Source organism: Podarcis erhardii (assembly GCF_964252035.2).
Source record: "Podarcis erhardii genome assembly, chromosome: 17".
NCBI classification, from domain to species: Eukaryota; Metazoa; Chordata; class Lepidosauria; order Squamata; family Lacertidae; genus Podarcis; species Podarcis erhardii.
Window position 1 is genome coordinate 1413580 of NC_138515.1, and position 27960 is coordinate 1441539.

Below are 27960 nucleotides of genomic sequence, written 5' to 3' on the forward strand. Positions count from 1 at the left end.
CTGTGATTTTAGGGGTCCCCCGCTCGCCGTAGCAGGTCAGACCCGAACCATCCTTTCGCCTCTCAGCCAAAAACAAAAGAGAAGAAACACACAAAGAAAGATTCCCGTATGTGAACATAACCACGCCTCAGAATGTGAGACGTCACACAGAACTGTTTAACCCTGTAAGTTCTGATTCTCCTCACAAATGCTTCAGTCTATTTACAAAAGGGGAAGGCGGACTTCCTGTATTGAACCTCCCCGTTACGATACCAAATTAAACTTTTAGAAATCCAATTATCCCGCTTCAGCTCTACTCACGGGTAATTACTTTAAAATCAAATTGTCCACAGGAAAAAGTCAGCGCTCTCCGGCAACAGCTATGCGGCTTCGCTCCGTGGAAGAAGCAGATGATTCGAAGCACCGCGCCACTCACCCCACGTCGCTCCAGACCCCCGAAACCGGGTTTCCCCGCGAGTAGGGGAGGCGCAAAAGGTGCCCGCCGAATCCCACGCTCACAGGCTTCTCCCGCCTGTGATTTTTTGCGGGTCTCCGCCATCGCCGTGACGGCCAGACCCAAATTCCCACGGGGCAAATTCCTCCCGATCAGAGGAATTCAGCCATTACCGGAGGCACCAACCCGGAAGTCCAATCAAGACTCCTAGATCCTTTTCACATGTACTGCTCTCAAGCCAGGTGACTTCCACTTGCGCAATGGGGATTCCCCCCTCTTCCCCCTGAAATTGGTTTGTGGGGGTTGGGAGAACCCCCAGAACAGGGCAGGGAAGGAAGAAAGAGGGGCTCTTCCATCTGGCATACAGAAACGCTTGCACAGATGAAATGTTCACCATAATGCAATGCTGAATTCCATCTATTGGGTGGTTTTCACTGCTAGTCCTACTCAGAGTAGACGCTTTGAAGTTAATGGACATGACTAATATAGAGGCTCATTAATTTCAATGGTGCTGTGCTGAGTAGGACTAGCACTGAATACAACCTACGATTTTGCTCTAACTAGCAGGCTCAGAACAACAACTCATCTTTTACTTTCATGTTTTATTGACCTGTCAGCTCAGTACCAGTGTTGAAATCAGTTTAAAATGGTTAGACATAGTTCACTTTCACTCTTAACTGTCAGTTATCTGGCTTTGCCATCAGCAAGTGAAAGTGACCTCATGTTGATGAGCTGCTCAGTTGAAATGAGCATTGGGGTAGTTCACACAAGGGGTTTTAGGTGCACAGCCATTTCCAGGTATGGAGGATGAGAAATGCATTTGGAAGCTAGGCAGGGAAGCTTTGTCTGTGAGCAAGGCTTTGCTGCACCTCCCTGGGACTTCTCAAACATTACTCAACAAACTGAGGTTTGCTACTGAGTGTTAGGGATGCATATATTAGGGTAAAACCTGCATATAAACACATATAATGAAATGATTTTTTTAATGAAATGATAATACAATACAGTTTGTGTAAATGCATATAATATTAGGAAAATTCCCTCGCAAAAAATTGTGTATTGGGCAGAATTCAATATATATATAAATATATACATTAAGGGAAATTCGCATTAAGATGCTGATGAATTTTTATGAGAACATCAGAGAGAGAGAGAGAGAGAGAGAGAGAGAGAGAGAGAGAAGGCACCGGTTCTGACCATGAAGTTGTTACAGCAGTGCCCTTGAGTACCCCCAGAAGAAAGCACTGTAATATATATGACACTGGTGTGGAAGTGTGGGGAGCTGAACTGCAGCCTGGAAAGATAAGAAGGTGGGGGGAACTGAAATGGATAGATTCACCCAACCCTACTGAAGGGCCACTGGCAGGTCACACAGCCCCCCTGCCCGCCCCCCCCACTGGCCGGCCTGCTGGCGCGTCACTCAGGCCTTCTATTTCAGCAGGGCTTGTTCTGGGGCTGCACGTGAGACACAAAGCTCCATCTGATAGGATCTCACCTTTTCCCCCATTCCAGTATTTATTTTAAAGAAGTTGGAGCTGATTCTGCCTTTCTGCTGCATGTGTTGCAGTAAAAATAAGAAATAAAAATGTCAGTCATGGAAATGTGCCAATGGGTTTCATGCTGATGACCCTTCTGCTTCAAAATTTGGTGACAGTGCAGCCTTTAGGCCAGGGTATTCCTGAAGTCAGAATTAATAAAATTCAGAGGCCTTGATACCTATAAATTTGATACTGTCCTAGGGAGCTGATGGAGAGTTGGGAATAAGAGGCTGTGCTGCAGAGCAGCTCTGAAGATCACCTAAGCCATGAACTTCTTAGAAGGCCTCAAGCAACTGGGCCTCTCATTCTCCCCTCCCCAAAGCTTCAGTATGGGCGGGGCTGTTAATACTGATCTACCTTAGGTAAAGGTAAAGGTAAAGGACCCCTGGATGGTTAAGTCCAGTCAAAGGCAACTATGGGATGCAGCGCTCATCTCACTTTCAGGCCAAGGGAGCCAGTGTTTGTCCAGAGACAGCTTTCCAGGTCATGTGGCCAGCATGATTAAACCGCTTCTGGCACAACGGGTCACAGTGACAGAAGCCAAAGCGCACGGAAACATCATTTACCTTCCCGCCGCAGTGGTTCCTATTTATCTACTTGCACTGCTAGGTTGGCAGGAACTGGGACAGAGTAACAGGAGCTCACCCCTTTTCGGGGATTCAAACCACCGAGAAAGCTCAGTGGTTTAGACCATAACACCACCCGTGTCCCTGATCTGCCTTAAAGAGTTGTTCTGATAATCCTTGTACATATAGACAGGCAAAGTTGGGGCACTCTTGCCTGCAAAATGTAGCATGAAAGTGTAGAACTTTTCTCTTTACGTCCTGTAATTCCTTTTTTTTCACTCCCAATGGGTGAAGCTTTGGGGAAACTTCCCTCCACACCATGGATAAGGCTCCAATCCCATTCACACTAACCTGGGCACCTCACTTTGCCCCACCCCCACCCCACCCCCCGTGACACTCCAAGAGAATAATGATGCTGCCATCTTTGCAAATCCCTAGACAGGAGACCAAGAGTACTTTTTAATATGCATTTGTGATTATTTGTGCTCTTGGTGGAGTTCAGGGGGGAGGATACAGGATCCCACTTTCAGTACTGTTTGTGCTTGCATTAGTTTCAGGGCAGAGATAATACCGTACTTCCAAGTCAGTGCATGTTCCATAATTTCCTGTGGAATCCTCTAACTTTTTATTCTGCAATGTTCTGCTTTATTTTTGTGTGTGTGTGTGTGTGTGTGCACGCTATAGCACTAGTAGCGCCCCTCCAGAGAGCAGTAAAGCAATCGTGTTTGGGAAGCATCACAGAACAGGACTTCCGGGTTAGCGCGAACGGCTAATGGCGGATTCCCTCCAAGCTCCGGAGGGAATCGGCTCCGCTGAAGATGGGTCTTGCCGTGCCGGCGACACGGGGACCCTCAGAAACCGCAGGCGCGGAAGCCTGCGGACTTGGTGACTCGGTGGGCACCTTAAGCGCCCTCCCCGACCCACGAAGAGCCTTTTTAAAGGCTACGGAGAGGGTACGGAGAGTGGCGTGGTGCTGAGAGTAGACCGCTACTTCAGTGGAGCGAAGCCGCGAGCCATGGCCGGAGAGCGCTGACTTTCTTCCCAAAATTCGGATTGGATAACAAAGGACCCGTGAGTAGTGGAATTTGGACTTTAAAAAATTTTTACCTTTTGAATTCGGCACGATCGGGGGATGTGTTAAAGGGAAGTCCGCACCCCCTCTACTTATAGACGATTTAAAGCAAGGAACGGAGAATTAAGGCGGAATGAATACTGTTTTGATGATTTAAAAGTTTTTCACAAATTTGATAGAAGTTTTCGTGCTGGAGAGAAAGGGAGGAACTTTGGAACTTTGTGTGTAATCCCCCCCAAAACCCGGGAGTGTCCTGTTTGTGTGCCGGAGGAAAAAGTGAAAGGAGTTTGACAGCTGTCAAAGGAGCTGTCAAACGGGCGGACAAAGTAAAGAATTTTGTTATTTAACAACTCTCTGAATTAAAGGTGATACATTTGAGCTGAGGTGATTGGAAACAAAGTAGTGATAATAACAAAGTAACAGATTATTGGAAAAGGACTACTAAATAACTGAAAGCCCCCTAGGGGGAATTAGTGACATTACAATGGCTGCAGAGGGAAAATTACTGGCGGAGATAGAAAAAATGTTCTTTCTCGTGGGAATCCTGCAAGAGCAGAGTATGGCTCTGAGCAAAGTATTTATGACCTTAAATTCTGAAACAAACAACTCTGCTGAATGCACAAAGGAGACGTATGACAAAAACTCTGCAGCTGAGCAGGAAGAGATGCTCTTGGAATTGACAGAGAGGAAAGAAGGAGTGCAGACACTACAAGTGGAAAATATCAATCAGGAATCTACACTGTTAGAGTACGAGCAAGAAGACCTTTGGATTACAAACCTGCGAAAGATGAGAAAGAAGAAGAGGGAAGTCCCTGGAGTACTTGGAATATTAAAACTAAAAAGAATAAAGCAACATGATTGGGACTTTCCTCTTGAGTATGGAAAAGTAGATGATCCTTCGCAGCAACCACTTTTAAACATTCTGGATGAAAGAAAATATGATGTGACTCTGACTGAACTCCTTCGGGGTCTTAGGACCAACAAAGAGGACTACCAATATAGTTGGCAGAGGGACTGACAGAGAATCAGACGCCTCGGACGTGAGGAATCCGGGCTAAGAACTATTTTTTGTTTGTTTTTTGGACATTTGTTTGGGAAGGGACAGAAACCGGGGCGGGGGGGGAGAGAGAATAGAACTATAAAATGTTATGATTTGTTTATTTGGTCAATGTGACCTATAATTAATATAATAAAGGGAAAAATTTGTGGAAGGGAAGTTAGATCAACCTTAAAAAAAAAAAGAAATTAATGATTATAAGAGAATTGGATAAGTTGAATATAGATAAACAAAAAGAATTAAATTTTTAAAAGCAATATGAATATGTTTAAGAGGTTAGGTAAGAACTTGCTGAATTAATTATTGGAACTGGGATGTAAGAGGAGGGGGTGGGGGGAAGTCAATGAAAGTGGGTAAAGAAAATTAGGGTATGAAATTGTATCTGTGTGTTTTTGTCTTTGTGTGTGTGTCTGTTGTTATAAAATGTAAAAACCCAATAAAAATTATTAAAAAAAAAAAGGGAAGCATCACAGAACAATTGCTAAAGCAGAAGGATGTGCGGACAGTCCAGTGTAAATCCACTGCTAGTCCACTATTGTTGCACCAGCGCCAGGTTGCAGAAGGCACTGCCTGCCTGCCCCCAAACCCACCCCAGTCTGGAGGGTCCTTAAGAGAAGTGCAGAAAAAAAATAAAGGGGTCTGTTGGGGGCTTAGACACAAAGGTCTGTTGGGCAACCAACACATTGCCCCTCTTTGTCCTTAACTACAGAGTTTGGCATCTAAGCATTACGTCAGACCCTCCTGAATCACAGGCCAGCTCCTTCCTGTTTTGTGCCCTCCAGATTCTTACAACCTGCTTTTTATGCACAAGCTGTTGTCAGCCTGCGCTGGGGGGGTTGTCCTAGGAAGCACAGTGTCATTTGGTTTTCGTCACCCTCCTAGAGCTTCCCCTTGCTTTAAAATGCTTTGGGTGTCAATGTGATGATTGTGAAGTATGGTTGCACTGCCTTAAAAGAAAGAAAACTTCAGAGTTTTTTCATTATTAGTATTACTCATGATGAGTGATGGGGCTGAATTTGTACAAAGAAAGGATGACACAGTTGCCTGGCACTTTCCACTTCCTCAAATGGTGAGAGGTTTTACGGCACAGCCTTTTTCAGCGTCCGTTTCCTGCACGGAAGACTTGTGGCATTTTCATAATATCTATTTATTTACAAATGCGCAAGTTTTCTTTATGTGCATCTGTGTTTGCGTGGGGAGGGTGCCAAGAAGCAAGCAGGCATCCAGGCGGCCCATTGTAACAGCCAAATTATCAGTTCCTCAAAAGCAACAGCTTCCTTTTTTTCAGCCACCTGCAAACCTCCAATTTTCTTTCTCTGTCGCTGCTGAACCCCTTCTGCCTCTGCTTGGGGCCCCTCCAGACATCCTTGTTATTGCACCTTTGTGATGATTTGTGCTCATGATGCTTTGGGGGCAGCCACATGCCATCGCATGTTTCCATGCCATTTCCAATGCTGTTTGTGTCTGCAAATGTATTGGGGAGGTCACATGGCTTCAGTCCAAATGTCAGGGAGTGGGCAGAGGAGGAATGGTGAAGACCACCTCCCCAGCCTAACCCTTCCAGAGAAGAGGAAGACAGTTCAGAATTACAACAGGGGGTTGAGAGAGAGGCAGATGAGGGGAAAAGCTGGGAAATAATGGCAGAGGAGGAGGAGGAGGAGGAAGAAGCACCAGGGGCTGACAGCTGATGGACTCCGTGTCTTTAAAAAGCATTCCAGCCCCCAGCCCCCCGAAGAGCTCAAAGACAGAGGGCACTTAGCGACACCCGTAGAGGAGGTGATGAGGATGACGAATGAGGAAGTGGAGAGTCACTTGGGACAACGCCGCTATCCAAGAGGCTGTGTTCTAAAGCCTCTCTCTGTAAATACTGAATAAAAAGCGGACGGTGAGAACATTCCTAGTCTTTGTACGTTCCTGGGCCATGGGAGTTGCTGGCAGCCGCCTGACACCAAACCAGTGTATATCCCATAACTTCTCAAGAAATTGCCATATCTTTTTATACCACAAATGTTCTGGTTTATTCCCCCACAGACATTTGTTGCACCACATCTCCTCTGGACAGCAATAATATGGTAGCCTTGGGGGAGCATTGCAGAACCCTCACTAAAGTGGAATGAATCCACCACTCATGCACTATGACTGTTTCAAGGGCATGGTGCAGAAGACATTCGCAATGAAGGACCCATCTGGAGGGGCCCTTAGGCAGGTGGAGTAGCTACCAGCCCCTAAAACACCTTCGGTTATCAGGCTATGCAGAAACTACAGAGAGAAGATTGTCTCTGTGCTTTGCAAGTCAAAAGTCCTTCTCCCATAATTAATACAGAAGCACACAAAGCAAAATAATCCATCCTCTTTTGGAGCAAAGGATGAGTATCTGGTGGTGAGATCTCAGTTTCCATGGATCTTTGCAATGCTGCCTCCTAAATTTTGGGAGACGTCAGGCAAGGCATCCTCAGTGGGCCCTCTTCGCTTGCAAAAAATGGGACACGTTACATCGCAATGTTCTTATACACTATCTGCCCTTATTTGGGTACAAGACAGGGCCAGGTCTTGCCCAACCTAGGCACCCTTTGGAGCCAGGCTTGCATATTCAGGGCCTGATAAGATAGGGAGACTCCCACACACACACCACTTCAAATGCATGGAGTGCTGTAAACACCTTCGCCAGAGCCAGTACAAGAAAGACGTCAAGAAGTACAGATAACTCCCTCGTTCTTGTATGCATTCCTTAGGATCTCTAAGATCTTTTACTTGGTCATCTTCCTCCTTCCTTCCTTTTGCAATGGAGATCAGCTCTTACTCTCATCTCCAGCCTTTCTCTCCACTGACTCCTTTCCTCTCTGTCAGCATCTTTCCTGAACCACAAGGTCCCCGGACTGGAACACACCGCTCTGAGTGAGGCCTTAAAGTTGTGCTGCGATTATTAAAGCAGCTCCACACCATATTCAGGAATAGCTTTGGGGGTGTCCCAAAGCAAGCATATAAAGCTAGGGTGGGGAAGGACCCATGGACCTCCAGAGAAGTTGGTAGGCTATAGCTCCCATCGTCCCTGCCCACTGGCCATTCTGGCTTGGACTGATAGGGGTTGTTGTCCCACAACACCTGGGGGGGCACAGGTTCCCTGCTGTTCCTAAAACAGCAATGCAGTGGGGTGGGGACCTCTTTAGGCAGCCACTTCTGAAGCATGGCATCAAGATTTCTCTTTGCTGGACTGCCATTCCATGCTTTGCATCCTTACAATTGCCAGGAACAAAAGCCACCAAGATCTGCACCAGCTGCAATAAAACATGTCTCTTCTGTATCGGTCTCCCATTGGAGAATGGCTTGACTTTTCCTGCAATGGTGCACTCTTCCACTGTCTCTTGAGACAGACAGATGCCAGCAATAACAAAAGTGGCTTCCTAGACAGACAGACAGACAGACAGACAGAGGCTGTAAATCTGGTGTGGGGAACCTCTAGTCCTCTGGATATGGCTGAACTGCAACTCCCATCAGCCCAGCAAGCAGGAATTATGGGAGCTGTAGTTCAGCAACCTTTGGAGGCCCAAAGGTTCCCCTCATCTGCTGTAAATCTTCCTTGGGCAGTCTGTTACCTAAAGTTTTTGTCCCTAACTTGGAGCTGATTTTTGCATGTGTGTTCATCACTAGACAACCACCACATCAAGTGATAACTCATATGGGTAAAAAAATCCAACCTGGGAGACGTTTTGTATCACCTGACTCTGTATTTTCCAGTGGAATTACCGTAGCTCACACATTCTGGCTCCAAATCCTATATTCACGTACCTGGGAGTAAGACCTACTGAATTCAGTGGGACTGAACTTCTGAACAGATTGCGCTGTCAGCTTGCCAGTTGCCAATGTTCAGAAATCAAACAACATGTACTGATGCATAGACTGGACCTTACATTTGTGCATTTGGTTCTGCTGTTTTTTGTGAGGCATCCTTACTAAACTGCATTTTGTTGTAATCTTTGAATGACATTTTCACCACCTTCTCTGTAACATTTGCAGTCCCTTGTTTCGTGTCAGCCTGTGAATTCACATTTATCATTGAGCAGTACTCACCCCTGCAAACTGCTGTCCTGTGGCTAAATGTGCTGATCACCACCCCTTTTCTGACTTGTCTTTCCAGCTCACAACCTCCAAGTACCCAGTGGTGGTGAAGATGGGACATGCTCATTCCGGAATGGGCAAGGTGAGTGGTATAACTTCTCTCCCAAGAGGCGCGAGAATGCAGCCCAGCTCAGGGCCCTTTGGTGGGACGCCTCAAGTGGGCTGATTTATCAGCTGCCCCATTCTGGAAGGAGAGTTATGTTTTCTTTTGTTTTCCAAGGCGTTATGTGTATTGCGCACTTAGGGTGACTTGCACTTTGGATGCTATCAGGACAGTCACATGTGAATCCACTTTCAGTTTGTGCCTGCCTAAGTTGAGGGTGCAGTCACTCTGCATCATTTCCAATCCGTGCCCAACCTGTAACTTCCTGCTGAAACTACACAACTTTTTATACCACAAATGTTCTGGTTTATTTTTGTCCCGCTTTCATTCAGCACACAGCAATAATGTGTTAGTGTTGTGGAAGCATTTCAGAACGCGTGGAAAAAATCCACCACAAATGCACTATTACTGTGTCAAGAACATGTTAGAGAATACACCTCAAGCTGAACTCCTGTCTGGTGGGCCACCTTGACAAAGTAGCTTCTCTCCCCTCTTGCTTACCTCTTGAATTTCGATGCTCCAAGCAGCTCTTTGTACTGTCGACTAGACCGGGCCAGCCTTGCTTGGAATGCAAAGGCCACCATCACCCAGACAAGAGAGCTGTTCAGCTCCTCCTTTGCACTTCCTTCCAAAAGTGCTTTCTCTCCAAAGCATTGCATGGCCGAAGCAGACACCCCTGAAACGATGGCACCTCGTATAATTCCCTAGTTTGCCTCTGGGGTCCCCAAGGGCTCTCTTTCCCAGGTCAGTAGGAGAAGGGAGTGCAGCTGAGCAGGAATCCACTCTCTTTCCCTGAACCCCTCCCAATATGAGTCTGTCCTCTTAGCAACATTTTGTAGTTGCTGCCTCTTTCAACATCATTGCCCTGCAACTCACAGAGAACTCTGCTTTTTAAAGGCTGGAAGCAGAGGTTGCTCCTAGATGACCTGCTTATTCGTCCTGATTTGCTTGCAGGGAGATTGGACAACATGTATTTGCTCTAGAATTACTAGTACGATCCAAGGAATGGTGGGAGCAACCAAAGGAACCTTAACCAATTTGATGAGCCATTTGCAGTTGCACTGTAACACTTGTATGCACTGGGCATGTGTGCTTGATCTTTTAATCAGCATTTGTTTGCAGGGAGGTTTTCCTTCATTCTGATTTGTTTTGCTACACTTTCCAGTGTGTTTCTCAGCTGTTTGCCTTATTGCAAAAAGTCTGATCTTTTGGGGAAGCAAGTTTGTTGCGCTCAGTCAGCTACATTTCTGTAACCCAAATTTGCTGGAATGCAGTTGAATCCCACTTGGAAATAGCAACAGCCTGGAAGTGCCTGGATGAACAGTCTAGAAAAGAGTTGAATCTGGTTTGAGACAGGCTTTGCTTCGCATGGGGTCCATCTGCACACCCAATGCCACTCTTTTGTCCATGGCCACTTCTGGTCAAGCAGTTTAAAAAATATTGCTGCCTTTGCAGGGGTTGGACAAGGTGACCCTCGGGGTCCCTTCCAACTCTACCATCATTCTATGAAATCCTGTTGGCCTGAGGGCAAAAGTGGGATGAGCATGAAGACACATCAGGCCTAGTGATCCCTCTTTCAAACCACCTCCAACTTAAAATAATAAAACAAAATTTGCCTCTGGCGCTTGGGAGAATGGGCCACGCCCACCTTTGGATTTCCTCTCATTCTTTGGATGAATGAAGCTTGTGGAAAAGTGACCGCAAGTGGCTGTTGTGTGTGTGCAAGTCAAGGACAGGTTTTTAAAGGGGCAGAACCCCAGGAGTCGCTCACTGTTTGGGGAGTGGGCTTTGCTTGCGTGGGGCACAATGAGGCAAGGGGAAGCTTCTGTGTGTTTGCTTACAGGTCAAGGTGGAGAACCAGTATGACTTCCAAGACATTGCCAGTGTGGTGGCCCTCACCAAAACCTACGCCACTTCAGAGCCCTTTATTGATGCCAAATATGACGTTCGCATCCAGAAGATTGGCAACAACTACAAGGCCTACATGTGAGCTTGGGGCTGGGGCTGCTGCTTGCCTTCCTCTGCACCCTTGGAGATGCTGCCCCGTGATTCCCGCCCCCCCCCCCCCGCTTGCCTTCTCAGTGCCGGAGCATAGAGAGGGTGTGATGCAGTCCATCAACCAGGACAGACAGGTGCCCACAGTGATCCCTCTGTGGCATGTCACGAGTCATTGGAGGTGCTGCTGGGCATTCTTCCGTATTCCTGTGGGTGGAGAAACAAAACCATTTCTCCCTACAGTCATTGCCTTGTCCCTTTGTCTTTCTCTGCAACCTTCCTGACACTAACAGTGCCTTCTCTCCCATGGCAGGAGAACCTCCGTCTCGGGGAACTGGAAAACCAACACAGGCTCTGCCATGCTGGAGCAAATAGCCATGTCGGACAGGTAAGTGGCAAAGCATCAGAGATGGGGCTCTGATTTGGGTGGAAATGACTGGGAACAATTTTTGCCCAAAGATGGAAACTTACTGGAAGAATGAGAAACCAAGACAGTAAACTTTTTAATACAGAGTGGAAATCATTTATTGAATATTTGCAAAATTATTATAAACAGATTAAATCATGAGCAGGATTGATGTAAAAATGTGCAGTGGTATAAAATACATATTGATTACAGTGGTACCTCGGGTTAAGAACTTAATTCATTCTGGAGGTCAGTTCTTAACCTGAAACTGTTCTTAACCTGAAGCACCACTTTAGCTAATGGGGCCTCCTCCTGCTGCTGCTGCGCCGCCGAAGCACGATTTCTGTTCTCATCCTGAAGCAAAGTTCTTAACCCGAGGTAATATTTCTGGGTTAGCGGAGTCTGTAACCTGAAGCGTATGTGTCAGAGCTGCCTCTAGGTCCCAGCTCACAGAGGACCAACGCCAGGCTGATGTTATGTACAAAAGTCTTTATTGAAGTTTAATTTCCATTTCAAAGCCAGAGCATGCAGCCCTACGTCTAGACTCTAGATCGGCGAAGTCCCGTCTGAGTCTCCGCCCCTTCCACACCAGTTTAAGATGCTAGCCCTGCTCCACCTCCTGTGCTGCTCTCTTCTCCTCTGGGTCCTCCTGCCCTCTGGGGCATTGCCCTTTCTGGACTCTTCCGACGCTTAGCTCCTCCCCCTGCCTCCGGCGTGCTTTAGGACCCGGTTCCCAATCCTCACTCTCTGCTGTCCCGCGCTCCTGTACATTTGAACTTGCTTCTCGCGCCAACCCAGTGACCTTTCTCCTAACCGTTACACTACTTCTATCACTGCTTCCCTCTTCCGTGACACTGGCCGGATCTGACCTCCCTTCCATTGTCCGACTCTCCGAGGGAGGCGTGGTAGACTCTGCCTCGTCTCCTCTCCCTGGTGGGGAAAGCACTGGCCCCGATGCCTGGGACTCTTCCCCCCCACTCTGCTCTGGTGGGGAAGCTGGTCCTGATTTCCAACTACTGCTCTGGGAGTCCCTGCTGCCCCCTTGCTCCTGGGGCGTTCCCCTTGGGACCCCCCTGCCCCTGGCCACTGGCGCTCCCTTCTGTGAATCTTCCGATTCGCTGGAGAGGCTCATGGAATCCCTCGGACCACTGTCCCCTCCTACGCTCCCTTCGGATTCCTCCCCCTCACTCTCCATCTCCCATCTTCCCTGTGCCTCAGCTCCTGAGCCCCTGACATCCATCCCCCCCTCGAAGCCCCCCCTTCCCCCCTCCCCTTCTTCCGGTGTGGGTTCTGGGTGCTCCAGTATTGTGGGGGTGAGTGCAGGGTACAGTTCTTCCCCCGTGGCGTGCAGCCAGCCGGATAAGTCCGGGGAGTCCTCCATGGTCCCGTCGACGGCGATCTCCTCTGCTTCCATCTCTTGGGAGGTGTGTTCGAAACCTGGATCTACCCCCAACTCGCCCGGTGCCCCCCCTTCCTCTGTTGTCTGGGGTGACACTGCGTGCCATGGTCCCCTCGGCAGTTCTCTGCGCCAGCCCACCTCAGGTTGATCCTCCCACCAATAAGATCCGCCTGTACCAAACCCTGAGAGGGATCCCTCTGGGGAGCTGGTCTCCTGTGACGCCTCTTCAGCTGAAGAGAAACCCTGGAATGTGCTGGTTGAGAGTGTGGGTGTGAAAAGATATTCGTCGAAATAATCCGCCGGCATGGGCCTGTGTGGGTACAGTGCGTGGAACTCGTCTTTGAGGTAGTGCTCCTCCACCGCATAGTACGGTACCCAGTTGTTGGCGCTGGCCGGGGTACCTTCCCTGGCTAGTAGATATTCAACCCCCTCTTCCCCCCATCTCGAGTCCAAGATCTCCGTGACCTCGTTGAGCGGCTCCTCCCTCGGCGGCCCCCCCTTGTGGGAGAGCCTCTGAGCGGGCTAGGAGCTGTCCCTGGTGCTTGGAACCTGTGAGGTGCCTTATAAGGCGTGAGCACCGATCTATGAAAGACCGGGTGCATTCTGGATCCTTCCGGGAGTGTCAACCGGAAGGCCACTGGGTTGATCTGTGCCTCGACTTGGTAAGGCCCTAGCTGCTTGTGACCGAGCTTCTTCTTAGCTAACGATCTGGCCGGCACTGCCTGGGCTGCTAACCAGACCCAGTCCCCCACCCGTATGTCCTCACCAACTCTCCTGTGTCGGTCTGCCTGCATTTTGTAAGCGTGTTTAGCTAGCTCCAACTGCCTTCGGAGCTGTTCGTGGACCTCCTGTAACTCCGCCGCCCAGTCCTCAGCTCCCTGCGGCTCCCCCTCCCCCACTTTCTCTAACCCCGGGAAGGTTCTGGGATGCCGCCCATTGTTGGCGAAAAACGGTGTCACCCCCGTGGACACGTGCTTCGTGTTGTTGTAGGCAAACTCAGCCAGCGGTAGATAGTCCACCCAGGTCGAGGGCTGCTGGTTCGCGTAGCATCTCAGGTACTGCTGCATGATGGCGTTGACCCTCTCCGCTTGTCCGTTGGTCTGCGGGTGTCTCGCCGACGATAGGTTGACCTTGACGTTCAGGATGCCCATCAGCTTCTGCCAGAAACTCGAGATGAACTGGCGCCCCCGGTCGGACAGGATAGACCGTGGTAGGCCATGCACCTTGAACACGTGGTCTATGAACATCTTGGCTGTCTGTTCCGCTGTGGCCACCTTCGCGCAAGGAATGAAGTGGGCCATCTTGGTGAACAAGTCCACTACCACGAGTACGGCTGTCTTGCCTCGCGAGCTGGGCAGATCTGTGACGAAGTCCAGGGCCACTTTCTCCCACGGCTCAAGGGGCGTCTGTAGCGGTTCCAGCAATCCCGCCGGCGGCCTGTGTACTGGTTTGGCTCTTTGGCATGTGTCGCACCTCTTGACGTAATCCTCGACTTCTCCCCTCATCTTGGGCCACCAAAAGTCTCTGGCTACTAATTCCACCGTCTTCTCTTTGCTGAAGTGCCCAGCGCTGGGTGCGTCGTGTAACTGCTGCTGTACCTTCGCGCGGAGGTCGTCTCCCGGCACGTAGAGGGCCCCTTTGCGGATAAGCAATCCGTCGCGTATCTGAAACTCATCGTCCTTCGCTGTGCCGCTTCGCACCTCCTCCATCTTGGATCGTGCGAAGGAGTCTGTCTGCAGCGCACAACGTACTGTGTCCAGGTCCACCGTGGCTGCGGCGCATGCCCACGCTTTCGGTGCGAAAATGTGCTTGGCTGCCGCCGGTGCCTCTGCCTCGAGATACTGCGGCTTCCTGGATAGCGCATCCGCCATGATGTTGCTGTCTCCTGGGATGTATTCTATTCTGAAGTCGAAATCTGCAAAGAACTCCGCCCTTCGGATGTGTCTCTGGTTCAGGAACCGCGTCGTACGCCAGTACTCCAGGTTCTTGTGGTCCGTGCGAACTTGCACTGTGTGTTTGGCTCCGATGAGGAAGTGCCGCCATGCCTTGAAGGCTGCATGAATGGCCAGCAGTTCCCTGTCTCAGATGGTGTAGTTCTGCTCCAACTTGCTGAGTTTCCTGGAGTAGAAAGTTTCCTTGCGGATCTTGCTGCAACAGGACTGCCCCCACAGCTCTGTCGGAGGCGTCCGTTTCAACCCTCATGGGTTTGCTGGGGTTCACATGTAGCAGTTGTTCTTCGGATGCGAAGAGTCGCTTGAGCTTCTGAAAGGACTTCTCCGCCTGCTCCGTCCAGATGAACTTCTTCTTCTTGGAGCTGAGGGTGTCTGTGATGGCCGCCGTTTGCATCGCGAAACCCTTGATAAACTTGTGATAAAAGTTGGCGAAGCCGACAAACTTCTGGACCTCCTTCCGATTGCGCGGGCTCTTCCAGTCCAGCACCGAGCGGACCTTGGCGCTGTCCATGGCGAGACCCCTGTCGGACAGCTTGTAGCCCAGGAAATCCACCTCTGTCATGTCGAACTGGCACTTCTCCAGTTTGGCGTAAAGTCTGTGCTCCCGTAGCCTCTGCAGGACTTCCTTGACATCTCTCTCGTGAGCCTCCTGCGATTCCGAGAAGATCAGAATGTCGTCCAGGAAGCAGACGCACTTCTTGTAGAGGAGCCCCGCCAACACATGATGCATGAAGGCTTGGAAACAGTGGGAGCCATTTTGCAAGCCAAACGGCATAACTCTGTATTCGTAGGTGCCCAAAGGCGTAAACATGGCCATCTTCCACTCGTCGCCCTCCCTCATGCGTATAAGGTTGTACGCCCCTCGCAGATCCAACTTGGTGAAGATGCGACCCTTCCACACCGTCGCCAGCAGGTCGTCGATCTTGGGCATGGGGAACGCCGTGGGCTTCGTCCTCGAGTTTATGACCCGGTAATCAACTACAAGCCTCTTTTGGGGCGTGTCTTTTTTCTTCACAAAAAACACGGGGCTGCCCCCCACCGCTTTGGATTCTCGGATGAATCCCCGCTTCAAGTTGAGGTCTATGAACTCCCTGAGTTCCTGCAGTTCATCTTCAGACATGGAATACAGTTTTCCAGTCGGCAGCGTCGCCCCCGGCAGGAGGTCAATCTTGCAATCGTATGGTCTGTGGGGGGGTAGTTTGTCCGCCTCCTTCTCGCAGAAGACCTCCAAGAACTCTCTGTATTTGTCGGGTACCGCTTGCAGCATGCCCAAGTGTAACTGCGTTCCATCTTCCGGCCCTTCATCTTCCTGGGTGGGCAGTATGCAGTGTGCTGCGCAGTAGGAGGAGCTGAAAGTCAATTGGCACTGGTACCATGCTAATGCCGGACTGTGCCGGTCCAGCCAACTCATGCCCAACACTATGGGCGTGTCTGACAGGTGGGTAACATTGAAGCTGATGACTTCGCGGTGGTTTCCAATTTGCATCACCATTGGCGGCGTTTGCTGTAGCACTTGTCCCCCCAGTAGCTCTCTGCCGTCGACTGTCACTACTTTGAGGGGCATCGTGGCAGGCAGGAGTGCTATGCCATGTTGCGTGATGAAATCCACTCCTATAAAGTCTGCATTGCTGCCAGAGTCAATGGTAATAGGCACTTCCATGGTGAGGCCATTGGGAAGCTGGAGCGCTGCGGTGAGCTGCACCACTGGTTTGGGTGGGAGAGGGTCTGTGGGCTGTAAGATCTCTGGGGACTGCTTCACTGACTCGTCTGGCTGGGCCCCAGTGCCTATGATTCCAGCCAGACTCCGTCGTTTCCCTGCTGTGGTACATGCTGCTGAACTGCTTCTGTAATTGTCACGCAGGCTGCAGTGTGCTTGTGCAACCTCTGGGGACACTCTTTCGCCATGTGCTGAGCACTGTCGCAGATGTAACACTTCCTGTTCCCTCTAGGAGGCTTCGTTTTGACTGCTCCCGGCGTTAGGGCTCTGGCTGCTGACTGAGCCTTGGCACCACCTATCTCCATCGGCTCCTCTCCCCCTCCCAGTGGAGGCATGGATTGAGCGCGCGCTGTGTCCCTGGGAAAGAGAGGAGGTGCTCTTGCTGGCGTGCGTCCCCAACGTCCTTCGTCTTTGCTCCAGGAACGTTCTTCCAGACGCACCCCAATCGTCAGCGCCCTCTGGACCACTTCTTGAGTGCTCTGGGGTCTCTCCCCCCTTGCAATTTCGTCTTTCACAGCCCCATTCAACCCCTCCCAGAAAAGGTCCCTGACGGCAGCTGAATCTTTTTCCCATCCCAGCGCGTTGACCAATGCAAAATAGCGGGAGTGATATTGCCTCACAGTGGCTCTGCCTTGTTTTAATCCATGTATCTCTTTCCTGGCAACATCCACATCTATCGCTGATAAAAAACAAGCGTCCATCGCCTTAAGGAAGGCTTCTGCATCTTGGAGAGCTGGGTCCTTATCTCGCCACAGATTACGCAGCCACGCTTTAGCGTCTCCGTGGAGATGAGTTAGTATGAAACCCACTTTCTCCTGCTCATCTCTAAAGTCCTTCTCCAGCAACTCTAGCGCGTACATCACATCTGCTCTGAAGTTAGGATACTGCTGCAGATTCCCATCGAAATGAGACACGAGGCTGCCTCCTCTCTTTCCCAGCCCAATCCCCTCTGGTCTGGTTCCCGGCGCCCCCTGTTTAGTCAACATTTCCAACCTGATTTGCAGATCTTTGCAGGCAACAGCGGCTTCGTCTTCCCTCTTCCTAGATGCTAGAATTTCCGCGTTAAGTTGTGCCACTGCGTTTTGCAGGGCTGTTATGTGTTCTTCGGTAGTCATCTTGTCTTGCTTTCGTGAGCTCGCGAAGCACCAATCTTCGCCCCTCGCTGTGTCCACTCACGCTGCAAGGTTTTTATTGAGACGGGACTTACTGTCAGAGCTGCCTCTAGGTCCCAGCTCACAGAGGACCAACGCCAGGCTGATGTTATGTACAAAAGTCTTTATTGAAGTTTAATTTCCATTTCAAAGCCAGAGCATGCAGCCCTACGTCTAGACTCTAGATCGGCGAAGTCCCGTCTGAGTCTCCACCCCTTCCACACCAGTTTAAGATCCTAGCCCTGCTCCACCTCCTGCGCTGCTCTCTTCTCCTCTGGGTCCTCCTGCCCTCTGGGGCATTGCCCTTTCTGGACTCTTCCGACGCTTAGCTCCTCCCCCTGCCTCCGGCGTGCTTTAGGACCCGGTTCCCAATCCTCACTCTCTGCTGTCCCGCGCTCCTGTACATTTGAACTTGCTTCTCGCGCCAACCCAGTGTCCTTTCTCCTAACCGTTACACTACTTCTATCACTGCTTCCCTCTTCCGTGACACTGGCCGGATCTGACCTCCCTTCCGTTGTCCGACTCTCCGAGGGAGGCGTGGTAGACTCTGCCTCGTCTCCTCTCCCTGGTGGGGAAAGCACTGGCCCTGATGCCTGGGACCCTTCCCTCCCCCACTCTGCTCTGGTGGGGAAGCTGGTCCTGATTTCCAACTACTGCTCTGGGAGTCCCTGCTGCCCCCTTGCTCCTGGGGCGTTCCCCTTGGGACCCCCCTGCCCCTGGCCACTGGCGCTCCCTTCTGTGAATCTTCCGATTCGCTGGAGAGGCTCATGGAATCCCTCAGACCACTGTCCCCTCCTACGCTCCCTTCGGATTCCTCCCCCTCGCTCTCCATCTCCCATCTTCCCTGTGCCTCAGCTCCTGAGCCCCTGACAGTATGTAACCCGAGTTACCACTGTATATGGGATAAAGAAGAATTTGGTTCAATTTGGAAATGCAGCATAAGTATTATAACCATAGGGAACCGCAGAAAGAGGGGGATTATGCTATATATAATCATTTGTATCTTTGTCTTTATTTGTTCTTTGCAAAATGAAAATCATAAATAAAATAATATTAAAAACGAAAATGACTGGGAACTGAAGGGGAGTGGATTACATCCAGGGTCTGGCAAAGAGGAGGGCTTCCTGTCTAAAAATTGCCAGAGCTAAAGGTAATGAGACGGAGGCTCTCACTTGCTCCCCCTCATGGGCTCAGAGTCACCGCTGCTCTCTTCCCCTCCCCGACCCCCGGATTCACCAACAGGTACAAGCTGTGGGTGGACACTTGCTCAGAAATCTTTGGTGGTTTGGACATCTGTGCTGTGGAGGCTCTGCATGGGAAGGATGGACGGGACCATATCATCGAGGTGAGGCGCTGGGCACATGGGCACCTGCACCTGCCTGTGCATGGTTCTCGCCCCCACTTGCCCTAAATATGAATCAGCTTGCAAATTGCTTTTTAAAGGAAGCCTGTTGATTAATTGAAGACTTTTGAGTGAGCAATCTACCTTTTGTCTGTTATTTGTAACCAACGCAAATGAACTTCAGACCTTTAGTGTGTAGGCCTTACCAGAGATCCAGGGTGGCATTGTGGATAGGCTGCCACAGACCATAGAATCATAGAATTGTAGAGTTGGGAGGGACCCTGAGGGTCATCTAGTCCAACCCCCTGCAGTGCCGGATTTGTTTGGCCAACATGGGGCTCAAACCCATGACCCTGAGATGAAGAGCCTCGTGCTCTGCCGGCTGAAAGGCCCTGCTCCAAATCCCTGCTCAGCTGTGAAGCTTGGCTGTGGCCTCAGGCCTATTCCTGCCTTTACCAGACATCATAAGGTTGTTGTGAGTTAAAGGAGGGTGGCTCCACGCAGCCTGGCCTGAGCTCCACAGATGTTGCCTGGGATAAAACTGCAACCCCTAAAATGCATGTTTTGGAGATATTAACTACTCACAGTTTGAAACTACCATTCATTCTTAGAATGAAAGACCTTTTTTGTTCTTCATTTGCTATTGCATAAACACACAAGAACCAAAATAGCTCCCCATAGACTAAGATGTCCTTAATTTGCTGCCTGCCCCCCAAAATTTTGTTTTACATTAAAAATGCATTCATTGAATAAAATGGGACCACACAAATGAAAGCTTGAGCTCTTTAATCTGCTGATTAAATCTATTGAAGGTAGCAGGTCTTGTTTTTTACCCCATGTGGTTAAACCCGTGCTTAATGTGCTGCCCTGCTTTGGAGAGCTCTGCTGCACATTGAGAAAATCCATTCAGCTGCCCAGTCCATTGGATGCCATTGCAGCCGCATCCATCCTTGAGAATGACAAGAGGTGGTGTGTCCCTCACTCTGCCCCACACTGCCTTACCCATGTGCCTTCGGGGTGGGGGGGACACTTGCGCCCTCTAAAGGCGACAAAGTGCTAAAAGTCAGCGGAGCCACAGTGGATCCCAGCCAGCGACTTCTTGGCTTCCTGGATCAGGCTGCATTTTTGAGTCACCACCCGTTGCCTCATGCGGTTCTGTTAATACTACTGCTTAGCGCTTTTATACATATTTTCTCAGTAATCCTTTCCTCAAATATCCTGTAATGTGGCTTATCATCACGATCTCCAGACTTGGAGGGAGGGATAGTGTGTGTGTGGCAAGGCCCCCTCAGATGCATGATTTGAACTGGGAACCTTTTGTTTTCAGCACAGCCTCTTTGCTACTGTGCCATGCTAAGCCTGGCTGTATTTGACATGCTAAGCCTGGCTGTATTTCTTATTTCCTGATTGTCTCCATCTACATGTTTGGCTTTGAGCCTTAGGAAACCCCATTGTCTGTGTGCTGGGTGTATCTTACATAACTAATTTAAAACAGGGGTGGGGAGCCTGTACTATTGGACTCCAGATCCCATCAGCTCCAACCCAACATGGCCCATGGTGAGGAATGATGGGAGTTGTAGTCCAGCAATGCCTGGAGGGATCCAGGTTCCCCACCCCTGACCTTTTGCAAAAGACCCTCCTGCTTCCCCACTCAGCCTGATTTGGGAAAGGAGATCACCACCTGCTCTTTCTCCTTCTTATCTCAGGTTGTGGGATCCTCCATGCCGTTAATTGGAGACCACCAGGATGAAGACAAGCACCTGATAGTGGAGCTGGTGCTGACACGCATGGCACAGGCCATCCCTCGCACACCTGTGCCCTCGCCTGTGCGCTCGGCCTCAGGACAACATGCCCAGGTATTGCACCTCCTTTCTCTTCCCCTTTACGCTCCCCGAGATGAGGCTTTCACTGCACAATCCCCAGGCATCTCTTACCAGAAGTAACTTTCATGAACTTCTGCAGAGTTGCTTTTAGGTGAAGTGGGGATAGGATTGCAGCTTTCACCTCATCACCACAACTGTGTGTGTCCATATATGTAATGATTATTCATCACTTCCTCAAAGGCAAAGGAGAAGGGACCATAGGCAGAGAGATGGCAGAGCAGGGGACTGTGCGGAAGTGTGTGTTCACTCATGGCTGTGGTTACCTTGGGGCTCTGGCCTGGGGTCTCTGTGTTGTAGCTCCATGGAACAGCCCAGTGCATGTGCCACTGCTTGCAAGGCCCCTGACATCTTCCCAAGTCAAAAGGTTGCTGGGTCAAGATGACGTGGCGCTCAGGATATGGAGACCCCAGAGACGCGTTGCCAGTCAGAGCTGACATTCACAGTCACAAACTGTCCTGCTGGATCTGACCAAGAGTCCACCTGGCCCAGTGTCCTGATTCCAGCCTTGGACAGCCAGATGCCTCGGGGAAGCTTACAAGGGGAGTCAGAAGCAGCATCCCCAGCACCTGGTATCCAGAGCTCCTAGCTACCTCCAGAGGTTCTGTCAATGCACGGTGGCTCCTTGCTACTGGCAAACCTGTTTGCCTCTTCAAGTCCTCTCAGCTAGTCATTGGGTGTCTGCACACACACAGCATGAGCATGTGCATTTGGCACTCAATGCAGGTGCCTTTGGGGGGTGCTGTACACATCATCCCTTCGTCACCCCATTCTCCCGCTATTTTGCTTTGCGCCAAGAATGCACTTCTCAAGCGCTTCCTGCCTATGTAAGCCCACCCAGAGAGAGCGCTTTCTCAGGGCGCCTCCAGCTGGGACAGAACTACTGATGCTGGAGGGCTGCGCAGCTCCCCGCACCATGTTTAACTTGTCTATGAATGAAATAGGCAAAGCAGGAAGTGGTAAACTTATCTGCCTCTGTATACTGAAAAATATCCTCGGTGCATCAGGAAAGCAACGCTTTCAAAAGACTGGGTGTTTGTTGGTTTTGGTTTGAAAAAACAAGCTGTGTGGAAACACTAAACAAGAGGAGGGGAATAGAGCGCACTGTTGCACACTAGTTAGAAATATGCCCACCTTTGTGTGCAGACAACATGGAAGTCACTGTTGCTTTAGATAACGTTATCACACACAGGAGTGCACAACTGCAAACTGCTGTGTTCAAAAGTGCTATGTGAAGAAACAGAAGCCCTGTGCTTTTCAAAGGTTAGGTGTGTACACAACCTTTGTCACCCTATTGAGTGAGGGGGACTCAAGTAGCTGAGAAGCACTGCTTGGCTGCAGGATGGGGGCGCTGGCGTGGACACCACCAGATGCTGATGGTCTCTAGCTCTTCTCGGCCCCAGTCTTCATGCCCAATGGTTGGGGACGAGGCAGTTGTGGTCTTCACAACTGGAGAGCACCTGGTTCTTCCATTCCTGCTGTAAACCCTTCCCTGGCTGACATAGGCGCCGACTCCATGGGGCCTGAGGGGGCCCGAGCCCCCTCAAAAATTCGTTTGGGGGGGCTCAGCCCCCCCAATAATTTAAAAAAATTATTACCTTAAATTTCGCTCTATAACACGCAGATTTTTTCTCCTAAAAAGTAAGGGGAAATGTCTGTGCGTGTTATTGAGCGAATGTGTGGTCCCTGGAGCTGACTCCGGAGCGCAGGGGCAAAAATAGGCAAAAATCAGGCAAAAATAAGATCGGGCAGTCGGGCGGAGGGAAGGCGGAAGCTGCTGCTTTCCTGCATTCTGCCTCAGGGTCTTACTGCCCACCCGCTTCTGTTGCTGCGTTTGCTCAAACTCAACAAAGAGCAGGGAATCCCCTGCCCTCCTGGCAAGCAGAGGGTTAAGGAAAGGATCGAGTCCTTCCTTCTAATTATTTCCTAGTCACACTGCGTGCCGGCTCCAGCCCACCACCTCCTCCTCTCCGTGCTCTAGGGACTCGCAGGTGGGAGAGAGAGAGAGAGGGCTGGCTTGGGGGGACCGGGACTTTTGCCTTCCTTTCCTCCCCCCCACCCCGTTAAACTCCTTCCCTGCATTCTTAGCCAGCTGCTTCTCCGCACACCCCTCTTGTGCTTCTTGTCCCTTCTGTGTTTTTCCTTCCCTCCCCATTTAAAACGTGGTGACAAAGCACGGATCCACATGGATCCTCAGGATTTTTGCATTGGGTCACCCCAAATTCACCATCAGATCACATTAGATGTCCATGGCTACAGTCTGTACCAAAAAAATCACGCACCCACTGTTGCCTGGAGCTGCAATGGTGCAAAAACGTGGTTACAAAGCATGGATCCACAGGATCTTTGCACTGGGTCACCCCAAATTCACCATCAGATAACATAGCATGTCCATGGCTACAGCCTGCACCAAAAAAATCACGCACCCACTGTTGCCTAGGGTCACAGTGGTGCAAAAACGTGGTTACAAAGCACGGATCCACATGGATCCTCAGGATTTTTGCATTGGGTCACCCCAAATTCACCATCAGATCACATAGCATGTCCATGGCTACATCTTGCACCAAAAAAATCACGCACCCACTGTTGCCTAGGGTCACAGTGGTGCAAAAACGTGGTTACAAAGCATGGATCCACATGGATCCTCAGGATTTTTGCATTGGGCTACTCCAAACTCACTGTCAGATATTGAAAATCTTTATAAAATAGAGAATTAAATACATACAGAATGTTAAATTTTCAGTTTCGAAATATTAGTACTAGTTTAGTACTGTATTTCTATATTACTATAGTACTGTAATTGTTATTTTCAAATACTTAAATATTTTTAGAGTGTAAGACCCAATTAAAGCCCGTTATTTACATACAGTATTACAGTATTTACATACAGTATTAGGCATACTGTATTAACTTTATTAACTGTATTAAAGCATTAACTTTGAGATATTATTTTTATTTAATGAACCCTCAGCCTTATTCAAAGTAAGCTTAAATTAGCTATTTCACTTATTAATCAAAGTGCTATTACTGTGCGACAGCAATATTTTATGTTTTATTCTTTTAATGATAGTTTAGGATTTATTTAAATATCATTTCAATCTTTTCAGAGCTATATATTCACTGCTCTGTAATAGTCTATAAGCATAATTGTTACTGTAAATTAAATTAGCTTTTTACGAAAATACCGTGCGTGTTTATGTTTTGTTTCTTTTTTCAAAGCCAAAAAGTGTTTCAGGCTTGTCGAGTTTCCCGGAGTGTGGAGTTATAGAGAGTCGAGTTTTCGGGGTTCTAATGTTGATCATATGACTCTAAAATACTTTTAAAAAAACTTTAAAACTCACTAATTTTCATCTAAAATTTAGAAAACTTCCCGGGGCAGGACCCCGGTATGGGCCCCCCCAATATTTTTTATAAGTCGGCGCCCCTGCTGGCTGAGCCATGTGGCCCCTCAGGCTCAGTGGAGTGCCTTAAGTTCTGCTATTAGGAGAAGTGGAGAAAACCACATCTTCCTCTCTGACTCTCCTCCACACTTTGTGACCAACAAGTAGATAGTTGCTCCACCTTAGTATTTCCCAACTTGGTGCTCTCCAGATGTTGCACAGCATCAGCCAGCGTGGCCAGGGTTCAAGGGCACTGGGAGGTGTAGTCCCAACAACGTTGGGCAGGCAAAGGGCAGTGCTGTGGCACCATTCTGGGCAGCGGCTGTTCTGACTCCATAGAAGAGCAGCTTCTTCGTATTTTACAAAAACAAGAGAGAGGGGAAAGGTGTCTCCCTTGGCTCTTTCCCTGATTATGGGATGTTCTGTGTTCTGCTCCACTTGCTGATGGGGGCCTACCCAAGAGATCCAATGGAGCAGAAGTCCCATGGGACCCACCTGCCCATGTCTCTTCTCTTGGTGAGCTTGGTCAGGTGGGCATCCCCAGGCGGTGCTGGGCGTGAGCAGCCCCATGGGCATGCTAGGGAAGGATTCACAGCCAGGAACAAGACTAAGACCACAGTGGCAGTGGTGGGAGCTGTCACCTTCACAATGTTGGGAGGCCATCAGGCTCCTCCAGCCCTGCTTGAGAAGCTTGCCTCTGTTGGGCAGGTGATGATTGGCGAAATACACATGGAGAATGGCACCAGCTGGGCCAGAAGGTATGGAAACGTCCAGCCTCTGAGAGAAGAAGATGGGAATGTGGTTCTGACCATTCCCTGCCATTAATCTTTCACTTTGGTTCTGTCCTCAGGCTCAGCCAGCTCCAGCTGGGCAGCGACAAGGCCCTCCAGCCCAGCAGAGACCCCCGCCACAGGGTAAGGACCCAACATCAAGAAGGCCAGGGAACTGGGGCTCACACGAGGGTGCAGAAGGGCTCATAAGTCTGGAGCTGGGGGAGAGGCTTAGAATCCTAGAATCGTAGAGCTGGAGGGACCCCGGGGGTCGTCTCATCCAACCCCCTGCAAGAACCCACCACCTCCCCAGGGAGTCTGCTTCACTTGGGAAGTTGTGGGCTCTCCTTACCAGAAGCCTTCTGTGTGTGCGTAATCACTGGGTTGGGATTTCTGAGGACCCATTTCAGTCGTGACAGGTTTCTTCTCTCTCCTTCTCTCTCCTGCCAGGAGGCCCGCAGCACCCGCCTCCGGGCTCTCAGCGCCCTCCTTCTCAGCAGCGCCCTCCCCCGCAAGGCCAGCAGCTCTCGGGCCTCTCCCCTCAGCCAGGGGGCCCCCCAATGGGCCAGCGCCTGCCCAGCCCCACCACCCACCAGCCTCCGACGCAGGCACAGCAGCGCCCGGCGGGGCAACGCCAGCCTGGCCCGGGGGCCCAGCAGCCTCGCCAGCAGGGCCCGCCGTCCGCACCACAGTCCCCCCAGCCCCAGAGGGGTCCGAGCCCCAGCGGAGGCGGGCAGCAGCCATGGCAACAAGGGTCCCCTCAGCAGCAGCAGCAGCAGCAGCAGCGGCCTGGGGGAGCAGGCCCACCCAAGGCAACCTCCGGGGGGCCCCCAGGGCCACAGCAGCAGCAGCAGCAGCCGCCACAACAGCGCCCCCCAGCGGCTGGAGGTCAACCACGGCAACATCCGCGGCAGGGCAGCCAGGGGGGCCCACCTCAGCAGCGCCCTCCAGGGGCAGGAGCACAGCAGCAGCGCCCAGCACCTCCCACAACCCAGCAGCCAAGGCCTAGCACTCAGGGGCAGGGCCCCGGGGGCCCCGGGCAGCAAGGCGGCCGCCCTCCACCAAGTCAAGGCAAACCACAAGTGGCCCAGAAACCCAGCCAAGACCTGCCTCCCCCCCAGCCCCAGCTGAAGTAAGCGGTGGACTCCGGGGCTCCTTGGGGAGGGCGGGAGGGGCAGCTGGAAGCAGTCATGGCTCCTTGCCTGTGTTGCCGGCTTAGCTGGGGGGCAGCTGGGTGTGGTGACTTGGCAGGATGCTGGGGGGGGGACAGCTTCTCAGGTGTTATGGGGCCTCAACAGAGCTGTGTACACCTTGATGCCACCCTAATGCCGTGCAGAATGAGCTATGCAAAGTAAGTGCATTTGCATATAGCTGCAGAATAGTTTCTGCTTTTGCCCTCTTACCAATGAATCTGAAATTCCTGGGTGGAGGGAGGGACTTGCACAAAGATGAGAGAGAATGGAGTGGCGGGGGGGTGGGGCTGGGAATGAAAGCTCACTTGCCCACAGGAAGCCCTTCCCAGCTACCCTCTCACAAGCCTCCAGGGCTCCTGGGAACAGCATTTCTCCAAGCTTTCCTTTGCTATCAGTGAGAGCAAGGAAGCTCCAGGTGGAAAGCCATCACACCCCTGAAACAGAACTGAGTTACTGGGTTCCCCTGTTCATGTAATCACCCTGCTAAAGAGCAACACTGCTTTCAAATAATGATTTGTTCAAAATGTGACATTTCAGAATTAACATTGTCCATGTTGAATTTCAGATTTTGCTTCTGAAAATCAACTTTAGAAAGCCAAGTGCATAGCTCAGGCCTGATGGAGTTTTAAGCTGTGGTGTTTGCATTAGGTTAAGCTAAAACCAGGGTAGGTGGGTGCTTTTCATGAACACTTGAGCTGCATGTGAAAAGGACGCCTCCAGCCCTCCACCCGAACTAAGGTGAAAGTGTTTGCCTGTTCAGAGTGAGGGAAGTACTGCCCTGGCTTTGTAATGACAATAGCTAAATTTGATTGGCTGTGTGGTGCCATCCATGGGCCTAGCTGGGGGGGCAGCTGTCCCCCCTAAATCAAGCAAATAAATAAAAATACTTAACTGACCAATTGTGTCACAGATAACTCAGTTCTGCCCCCGCCCCAATAAATCCTGGGGGGTATGCCCGTGGTGTCATCACATAATCCGACTGTTACTTGACCCCAGGGATCACAAAAGATAAAAGAGGGTGAAGAGGCTGCTGGGACCAGGGCAGCAGACAAACCCAGAGAGCTGAGCACTTGGGGTTTCAGGGGACACCCCACCTCTCCACCCCCTCCAGCCTGACTTCCTGCCAAAAATGTTTCCTTGCACATCTAGTGCATCCCTTAACAAAGCCAGCAGGCCTGGGGCTTCCTCTCACGTTTCTGAAGGCAACAGGTTCTACTTGAAATTGGAAAAGCTGCAAAAAAACACGCACCTTGACCTGGAGAAACCTTGCACCCGAATTAGAGGGATGCGCCTGAGAATTCACCTCCCTCGAAGGACTGCTCCGTATCGCGGAGCCGGAGGCCATTCCCTGCTCTCTGCTTCCCCCTGCTGGACATGCCGTCCTTGGCCCTTGTAGTTTCGAGGGGGGGCGGGAGGTGTGGGGGGCGCAGAGAACTGCATTCCCCCCCCCCCCCACGTGCCTCCTTCAGCGCGCGGTGCTTGTTTCCTTCACTCTCCCAGGAAGGAGGGGGGGATGCTTCCCAAACGCACCCCCCCCTCTGTCTCTCTCCCTGCCCCTCACCCCCCACCCGGCATTTCTTGAAGACGCAAGTTTCTCTTGCCTGGCCTGATATTAATAGTGTGTTTCTCATCTCTCCGCCTCTCCTCCCCCTTCCCCCCTCCCCTCTTTCCTGCCCCCCCACCCCTCCCTCGCTGCCCCGTAGCAAATCCCAGTCTCTGACCAATACCTTCCCCCTTGCAGAGGCGCCGGTGCCGCGGGGGAGCCTTAGTCAGGACGAAGTGCGAGCTGAGAGCATCCGCAGCCTCCGACAGAGCTTCGCCAGCCTCTTCTCCGACTGAGAGACTCCCCCCTCCACGCTGGGACCCCGGCCCCCCCCCGCGCGCCCCCTG

General features: G+C 50.8%; 1 protein-coding gene across 2 annotated transcripts in view; it reads left to right on the plus strand.

Moving 5' to 3' along the window:
- Positions 1–27960, plus strand: part of SYN1 (synapsin I) — a 122347-nt gene extending 94387 nt beyond the window's left edge. The window contains exons 6-13 of one of the 2 annotated variants that reach the window (XM_081844614.1): positions 8802–8864; positions 10729–10871; positions 11194–11268; positions 18748–18850; positions 20554–20703; positions 24958–25021; positions 25328–26009; positions 27774–27960. In XM_081844614.1, the coding sequence (XP_081700740.1) occupies positions 8802–8864; positions 10729–10871; positions 11194–11268; positions 18748–18850; positions 20554–20703; positions 24958–25021; positions 25328–26009; positions 27774–27909 (1416 nt within the window). In that variant the 3' untranslated portion in view covers positions 27910–27960. The remainder of the gene's footprint in view (positions 1–8801; positions 8865–10728; positions 10872–11193; positions 11269–18747; positions 18851–20553; positions 20704–24957; positions 25022–25327; positions 26010–27773) is intronic. The other variant, XM_081844615.1, reaches the window with a different exon arrangement.